We start from the raw sequence: 8,751 nt of genomic DNA, 5'->3' as shown, positions 1-8,751 counted from the left end.
TTTTTGCTTGTTATTGTTTTGTAGCAGGAGACAATTTCCTTCAAGCTAAAGGCTGATTCTAGAATTCTCCAGCCTTGACAGCTACCCCCTACTCCCTGCTGTTTCCCATAGAGACAGGGAGTGAGACAGAATAGGGGGTGATGTCTCTTGTAGCTTCCCAGTTGGGCTTCTGCTTGTAGACCAAGGGACCAGTGGTGACTTCTCTCCTGGGTCTCGGCTTCCTTTCATCTTCTAGCCTATTTATTCTCGTAGACTCTCCCACAGATTGTTTTTGGTGGTGGTGGGGGCATCCTGATTGTTGGCAAAGGGCCTCTAAAGAGCCATCTGTCCTTGAGTGGCCTCCTTGTCAACTGCAGCCTGAATGCTGCAGGAGGCCCGGATGCCCGACTTGATGGCGGTGTCTATCCAGCTGTGAGGCAGGCAGGTATGCTCCCCAGCAAAGTAGATGCGGCCCTCTGGCTGGAAGAGCTGCTTCGAATAGTCTACAAATTGGTAGGGTGTGAACTCTGTAAAGGCGCCAATGGTGAGGGGGTCTAGAGACCAGTGCTTGATCGCTGACTTTGGGCACATGCGCTTTAGCTCCTCCTTGGGTATGCGGTGCACTGCCGCAAGGTCATCTAGCACAACATCTACCACCTGCTTGGGCTTCAGGGCAGCAAAGAAGGAGGAATCATCACCCACAGTGAAAGAGGCCAGCAGGACTCCCTTGCCGCCTGGCAGGCTGTGGCTGGGATAGTAAATGAAGCGGGAGGGTCGGTCAGTGATGGAGTAGCCGCCCCGGATACCATCCTGTTCCCAGAAGCGTTCGTTGCACACTAAAACCACCTTGGTGGCACTGGTGTAATGAACGGAGCGCAGGGCATGTGTTTTCTCTCGGGACAGAGGTGGCTGGAAGGTGATGAGGTGAGTGGCCTTGGCTGAGGCAGTGATGATGGCGTAATCCGCAGTGAGTTTGTGCAGTGCAGAGGTGGGCCCATCTGTGCGGTACATAACCTTAACCTTGGGCCCGTCTCTCACCACTCTTTCTACTTTGGACCCCAGACGGATGGTGCCAGGCTTCAGGCTAGCACTGAGGCCATTGGGGAGTTGGTCAAAGCCACCGGTGATCTCTGAAAATCTGCAGGGGTGGAGAGGAAAAGATGAGCGGGAGACACTATCAGACTTGTGTGTCCCATGGTCCTGGGCATAATTCCAGTCTGAAGAGAGAAGAACCTATCTCCTGCCCTTTTGTGTGGGATGCTTTATGAACGTCACCTTCATGAATACACAGCCCCGTGTCAGATTTTGTTGCTTGAGAGCTCCTCCCTCCTCCTATATAGTAAATACCCAATAAACCAGTCCTGGGGACTGGGTCCTTCCTGGCCCCAGGTCAGCCTTACTGGTCACTTTTGGAGAAGATGCTTGCAATCCTCAGGGACTCCAGGAGGGACTTATAGTAGCCAGCATTCTCATTCATTATATCCCCGATCATCTCGATGGCCCCTTTGCTCAGTGTTCCTTCCTTCATCAGGTAAGCCTATGGGAGGGGGTACCATAGATGCAAGTATGAGTTAGAGGATCTGATATAGGGAGGCTTTAGCAGGGGCCTGGGCCCAGCAGTAGATATGGCCTTGAGAGAAGCAATGGCTTTGACAGTAGGAATGGGGTTTTCCTGTGATAAGTCAGCTTATTGCTTTACCTGCATCCTGGGGCCTCTATCACTTACCTTGGTGGAGTAAGAGTCATAAAGGGAGAGCAGCTGGCTGCAATTGGATATCTTCCTATGTGGTTTGATCTGCAGAAGGGGAGGAGAGGTATTGTTAATCTGGGCTTCCAGGTAGCCAGGACATCTAGGCTGTTGTAGACAAGGTCACAGGGCAACAGGTGCCTCACATGCCTTTAGATTAGAGTCAAGATCTTTGGATGGCCCCTGGTGAGGCTAGGAAAGGCCAGGCAAGGGCAGTTCCCAGAGCTCCTGGTGTGCCTTCTTCCTGAGTATGTCCCCTTCATTTGAAGATGCTATCTATATAGGGAGGCTTTTGTTGAGGCAGGGTTTCCTTCCCATAGCCAAGGTTGGCTTCAAAGTCACTGTATAGCTGAGATTGCTCTTCAGTCTAGATCCCAAATACTGGTATTAAAATCAGGTACTATCACCCCTCACTTGAAACAGAACAAAAATTTAAGGTGAATATTCAGTTGATAATATACTTGCTGAATAAGACTGGGGACCTGAGTGCTATACCCAACATCTATAGAAAAGTAGCGTGTGTTGGGGCTGGAGAGATATCTCTGTTTTTAAGAGTACTGGCTGTTCTTCCAGAGGACCTGTGTTCAATTCCCAGCACCCACATGGCAGCTCACAACTGTCTGTAACTCCAGTTCCAGGGAATCTGATACCCTTTTACAGACATATGCAGGTAAACCATCAATTCACCTATAAAAAAGGGTGTGAGCCAGGTGGTGTTGGCACACGCCTTTAATCCCAGTACTCAGGAGGCAGAGGCAGAGGCAGGCATATTTCTGTGAGTTTGAGACCAACCTGGTCTACAAAGAGAGATCCAGGATAGCTCAGGCTACACAGAGAAACCTTGTCTTAACAAACAAACAAACAAACAAACAAAAAACCCCAAACAAACAAAGCAGGATGTAGTATCAAATGACTGTAATGTCAGCACTGGGAAGATAGAAACAGTAGGATCCCTGGGGTTGCTGGCCAGCAGTCTATCAGAATTAGCAAGCTCCAAGTTCAGTGAGAAACTGTCAAAAATAAAATAAAATAAGGTAGAAAGCAATCAAGGAAGACACCTGGTATTGACCACTGACTTCTAAAAAATGTGTATGTGCATCTGTATTCACCTAGATATGCACACATACATACAAACATGCACACACACACACACACACACACGTGCATACACATGCATATGGGTACATGCACATGGGTACATATGCACATGCATACGCACACAGACATATACAGACATATACACAGACACACAGACACACAGAAGTGCACACACACACACACACACACACACACACAGAGCTTTTAAGGTAAAGATCTTCACTATCATTTAGGATGACTGATTCACTACCAAGGACTTCCTAATCTACTTCCTCCTTTCTTAACACTGTTGCTGACCAAGTCATGGCCCCTGAGTTGGTCAGAGACAGAAGAGAAGGGCTGAGAGTGGGGTGGTGGTGACAACCTTAACAGGAGTTAGAAGGTAGGGGGAGCAATCCTAAGAGTATTGGGTGGGAGTCAGGTGATCTGAATCCACATACTGATTTGCTGTGTAACCTTAGGCACCACCCCTTTCCTTCTTGATCCCCCGGCAGGGAAAGGCAGCTGGTACCTTCGTGATGGCTTGGTAGAACAGGTCTGTGACAGTTTTGTTCTTCTCTGAGGGCCTCAGGGGGTAGCCCAAGATTCCTGGGTTAGCCATGACTTCTGAGGCACGATAGCGTTGTCCATTGAGTAGGTACCAGGTGTTGCTATCATACTGGTTGAACTTATTCAGTTTCAGGCCAAGCTTCTGGACATAGGTGTGGATTAGCCTGGAGCAGAGACAGAAGTAACACCCTTGTTCCCTCTGGTCCCACATTAGAAGCTACTTCTGGTAAAACCCAGTGTAACCTTGTGCTGAGGAACTCAAACTGATTGCTTGTTCAATTGTAATCTCATTAAATGTTGTGAGCCTTAGCTCCCCTACTCCCAAGGCTGTAGAGGGCAGGATGTTCAATGAATTAAGGCCCTTTATGGAATCCCAGCCAGTAGGACTCTAAAGTACAGACAAACGCCCTTAGTTTCAGACAGCGTCTGAGATCCCACTGTGCACTTTTAAGTAACTTTGAGGCTGTATTTAGTGACTCCCACTTTGGGATGGTACAGGTGTTTTTGGTTTTGATGGTTTGCAGGGTAAGTAGGGTTCAATTTATATTAAATGCAAAACAAACAAACAAACAAACAAACAACCCCCAATCTGTGGAGATCCAGTCTAGAACAAAGTTAGTGCTGAACAAGTGACAGATGTTGTTAACAGAATGTGTTATCATTTCTCAGCTTATTTGGATGTAGCTGATAACTATGAGACCACCCATATTTATATTGTTGTTTGGTGAGCTGGCAGCAATGACTGTCAGTTTGGGAGCTATCGTTTCTTGGGTGACCCTCAGTCTCCTGTGATCTCGGCTATGGAAGTGGGGAATCAGTATCAGTCCTGACTAATTGGGTTGGGTCACATGACACAGGGCTGTCTAATCTACTTGCCCTTTCTTTACACTCTTGCCGGCCAACTCACAGCCCCCGAGTTGCTCAGAGATAGAAGAGAAGGGTTGAGGGTGGAGCTGAGGGTGGTAACCACCTCAACAGAAGTTAGAAGGTAGGGGAGCCATTATAGGGTATTGGGTGCTGAAGGATAGCATCAGGGTCCCTCCCATATTTTCCATACCTCCCCCGACCCCCAACTTCCATATTCCTTTTGTTCCTTCTCTTGCCCAGGACTTACTTGTGGCTTTCTGGGATTCGCATTGGTCCAAGTTCTAAGTACCAGCCTTCCTCCTTGTTTCTGAGTGTGACCACCCTACCTCCAATGTGGTTGCTGGCCTCCAAGATGGTTACCTGGAGATCAGAAGAGCTGCTGTCATTCTTAGAGAAGGCTGTCCTTTCTCCTCATCCCATTTCCTACCTCCAAAGAGCCATAGGTTCTGGCCTGGTGGCCCTGAACATACAGGGTAACCTCCCTGAGGCTGTTTGCTCCAGAGGGCCCTGAGTGATTTGAAGCTTTCGCCTGGCAGCCTAGGTCTTCTCTTTTGTCTCCATAAGAACATGAATGGTGGTTAGCAATGGTTAGGGTCCAGGGAGTTGGTGGAGACTAGCCGGTACACTCAATTGTGCATTGTCAGGCTAGTCACTTGTTTTCCACCCAAGGAGGCAAATGGGAGGCTGATGATCAAGGCTTCTCAAGACCTTCTTACCTCGTGACCGGCATCCTGTAGGGTCTTAGCTGCCACTAGGCCTGCCATGCCAGCTCCCACTACCACCACACGCTTGGACAGTGGGGAGGTATGGAGCCCATTCTGGGCTATGAGAAGGAAGGCCTCATAATCGGGATCCTGGAAACACTTGACAAGGTTCTCATAGAGGGCAAGACAGCTGGAGATGCACAGCAGGATCCCCCAAACAAGGATTCCTGCGGGCAGAGAAAGCAAAAGGGTGGCCTTCCCTAAGCCCAGGCTCTGGGTCCTGTTTACCCAGGCTGTGGGAGCCAGTGCAGGGCAGTCAGATGAGGACCTTGTCTGGCAAGTGTGTGGTTGTAGATATGAATATTTGGTATTACACGTGAATGGAGGCGATTGTGTTGTGCAGGGTATGGGCATACTGTGAACTGCAGTGTTATTTATGTGATTAATGTGTGATTTGTGAACATGGCTTGCACCCTGGAAGCTCGTGGGTGAGGGAGGTTGATAGGTGAGTGTACATACGTTTTTTTTTTTTTTTCCTGATGGAGAGTGTGCCTGTGTGCTCATCCGTGACTGTAAAGGACTGGGGCTGTATAGACCTGTCAGTTTGTATGTGGGAGTGTGACTGCAGTTTGCATTTACTTCGTATGACTGCACAGTCCGAGACTGTGTGTGAGGGATGCGTCTGTGGAATGGCGTGGATGCCTGGGTGTGACTGAGTCTGTACGGGAAGGTGAGGTGGATGGAGAGCTGGATTTAGTGTGAGGAGGACCGGATAGGTTCCTCTGCTCAAGTCTGAGGGAGAAATGTGGGTGCTTGTGTAGGTTATGTGAGTGTGTCTGGAAAGTGAAGCTGTGTGGGGGAGAGAGTTGGAGAGCAATGATGAGGGAGAGGGAGGCTGTGTCTACTGGTGAAAAGGTTCCCTTCTAGCAGGAGTGAGGAGTGACCTGTGGGAAACGGGCAGTCCTTAAAGTTTTTTCTTTTCTTCCAGCCTCATCTATGGTTTCTCAAAGCTCCCTTCTCAAAGGATCGCACACGATATCAAGATTAGAACCCATCACTCTGACAGTTAGTGACAACCATATAACATGTCTTGAGTGGCTTGATTTTCTTGCTCACAGCTGGCCTTGTCTGACAGGAAGGGATATTTGGTTCCCTTGGTGTCCCCTGCTCTTAAGTGGGCCAGGCGAGGACTGTACACCCTGAGCTCCATCTAGAAGCTGAGCTTTCGGCTGGTAAGAACCCCCTTAGTGTCTTTGTAGCATAGAGGCCACGGAAACTCCTCGAAGGACTAGGACTTTTAGGAACCACTGGCTGAGGAGGCACAGTAGTCCTGTCCTAGTGCCAAGACAGCTTCCCATTGGGGACAACTCATTAGAAAAGAGGAGAAACGTTACCAAGCCCAAGGGAGGGGGTCACTAAGTCTTAGCTCCCCCTTCCCTTCACCCCACTCTGCCTCGACCTTCTTATCCAGACCTTAGAGTTCCCCCTGAGCTGTCAACCAGCATTTGTTTTTTGGCCCCTCTGCTCTTGCCTTTGAATGCATCCAACCCCTGACTCCTCCTCTAGATCCATCTCCACGGAACTCGTTTTCAACATCCTGAGCCATCCCCAGGTAGAGCTGAATTCCTGTCTCAGTTCTAACTCTCTCTACTCTTATATGGTCTTCAGCTGAGACATCCTCAGACCTATACCCAACCCACTGACCCATGTCCCTTTCCGACCCAATGCCTATGCCTGTTTCAGTATCTAGCCCTTCCTTACTCAGTCTCTTCCAGACCTGGAGGAGGACCCACTTACCACTCTTCTTGGCCATGGTCCTGAAACTCATGCGGAACTCTGAGCCTCTCCTCTTCTCTTTATGAAGAAGCAGCACCTCTCTGGCAATATTTGGCTCTTATCCCACCAATCGGTCTCTGGCCCTATTGACTCAGCCAAGCAAGGTGGCCCTGACCCAAGGCCTGACCCGTCAGGTGAGATGACAGTAATAACTGACTTCACCTTCCCCTCACTTTCAATCCACTTTCCCCCTGACAGTCTCTTCTAGAAAAGCCCCTCTCCCAGCCCTCCTGTTGCTAAGGAGCAAGAGGGGAATGGCAGCAGGTGGGCCATTGTGAACTTGCTGTAATCACTCTGGGAAGGGATGAGGGTTGGGTGGGACATCTGGTCTCTGAACTTCCAGCACAAGCCAGAGCTCCTGACTGCCCACAATACAGAATGCCTGCTTCCCCCTGGCTGGTGCACCATGCTACTTTATTTCCATGTCTGTTTGGGATAGGGGATCTGGCCAGGAGTTCCTGTACAATAATCATGCCTCACTGTCCCTTTCCCTCGAAGGCTCCCAGGTAGGCAGAGGTCTCTAGCCTGGCCCATTTCCAGCACAGAGCATTTTGTGCTGCTTCCTCTGGGACCCCCAGGGGTTCCTTTAGACACAGTGTACTTCCCTGGCAATGTACTTCCTTCCCTTAAGGAATGGAGCCAGGTAACTGTTCTGCCAAGACTAGCTTTTGTTCACAGGCTGGCTGGCAAGCCAAATGAACAGAAAGTCTGCACCCAAACCAGCAGTGTGGGAGTTGGTGGGGAGGAAAGGAGTAGGGGAAGGTAGGGCCCAGAACTAGGATTCTGGCATCAGGTGGTATGGGGGAAGGGTAGTAGCAACAGAACTGACAGAACTGGGTTGAGTCCTGCTTTGTCCTGGAAGACTTGTGTGTCTTGGGATACAGAATTGAACCTTTTGTTTTTGTTTTTGTTTTTATTAATTAATTTATTTGTTGTATACGAGTACACTGTAGCTGTCTCAAACACACCAGCAGAGGGCATCAGATCCCATTAGAGATGGTTGTGAGTCACCATGTGGTTGCTGAGAATTGAACTCAGGACCTCTGGCAGAGCAGTCAGTGCTCTTAACGACTGAGCCATCCCTTCAGCCCCAGAAGCGATACCTTTTGAACTTGGGTTTTCTTTTTTTCTTTTTGGACTATAACATTTTCTATTCTTTATTGAAGAGAAGAAATGAGAATAGAAACAATATCACCTTCCTCTCCCTTCCCCCCACACATGGAGTATACATCCTAGGATCCCTGTTAGATGTTGTTCTGGCTATTTTTGTGTCAACTTGACACAGCTGGAGTTATCACAGAGAAAGGAGCTTCAGTTGAGGAAATGCCTCCATGAGATCCAGCTGTAAGGCATTTTCTCAATTAGTGATCAAGGGGGAAAGGCCCCTTGTGGGTGGGACCATCCCTGGGCTGGTATTCTTGGGTTCTATAAGAGAGTAGGCTGAGCAAGCCAGGGGAAGCAAGCCAGTAAGGAACATCCCTCCATGGCCTCTGCACCAGCTCCTGCTTCTGACCTGCTTGAGTTCCAGTCCTGACTTCCTTTGGTGATGAACAGCAGTATGGAAGTGTAAGCCGAATAAACCCTTTCCTCCCCAACTTGCTTCTTGGTCATGATGTTTGTGCAGGAATAGAAACCCTGACTAAGACAGATGTCTAAAAAGCAGATAGTACCACATTCTAAAATGTATTTTTTGATGAAGTTTAATTTATGAATTAGGCACAGTAAGAAACTAACAAGATGAGGCAGGAGAGATGGCTCAGTGGTTAAGAGCTCTTGTTGTTCTTCCAGAGGCCCTGCAATTACCTAGCAATTGCATGGTGGCTCACAACCATCTATAATGTGATCTGATGCCCCCCTCTCTCTATATGCAGATAGGGCACATATACATAAAATAAAATAAATTTTAACAATAACAATAATAAAACAGCAATTATAACAAAATACTATGGTAAAATTGCAGCATTACTAGCC

At 48.6% G+C, this 8,751-nt stretch overlaps 1 protein-coding gene across 1 annotated transcript; it reads right to left on the bottom strand.

The window, feature by feature from the left end:
- LOC110293665 (L-amino-acid oxidase-like) lies at window positions 1-7,193 on the bottom strand. The gene is made up of 7 exons (XM_021161539.1): window positions 6,742-7,193; window positions 4,957-5,171; window positions 4,488-4,600; window positions 3,336-3,537; window positions 1,706-1,774; window positions 1,380-1,516; window positions 1-1,117 (listed from the first exon to the last, which is right to left on the bottom strand). The coding sequence occupies exons 1-7, from the start codon at window positions 6,770-6,772 to the stop codon at window positions 313-315; spliced, it is 1,572 nt and encodes a 523-aa protein (XP_021017198.1). The 5' UTR covers window positions 6,773-7,193; the 3' UTR covers window positions 1-312.
- Window positions 7,194-8,751: the final 1,558 nt, after the last annotated feature.

This window comes from Mus caroli, chromosome 4 (genome assembly GCF_900094665.2).
Source record: "Mus caroli chromosome 4, CAROLI_EIJ_v1.1, whole genome shotgun sequence".
Classification (NCBI taxonomy): domain Eukaryota; kingdom Metazoa; phylum Chordata; class Mammalia; order Rodentia; family Muridae; genus Mus; species Mus caroli.
This window is presented reverse-complemented; position numbering and strand designations above follow the sequence as displayed.

What these genes read in the sequence shown, in the direction of transcription:
- LOC110293665 (XM_021161539.1), bottom strand. Translation starts at nt 6,772, where the DNA reads ATGAGTTTCAGGACCATGGCCAAGAAGAGTG. An exon ending in TACAGGATGCCGGTCACGAG is followed by an intron (nt 4,601 to 4,956) that starts GTAAGAAGGTCT and finishes TCTGATCTCCAG; the next exon opens with GTAACCATCTTGGAGGCCAG. An exon ending in TCTACCAAGCCATCACGAAG is followed by an intron (nt 1,775 to 3,335) that starts GTACCAGCTGCC and finishes CCCCTTCTGCAG; the next exon opens with ATCAAACCACATAGGAAGAT.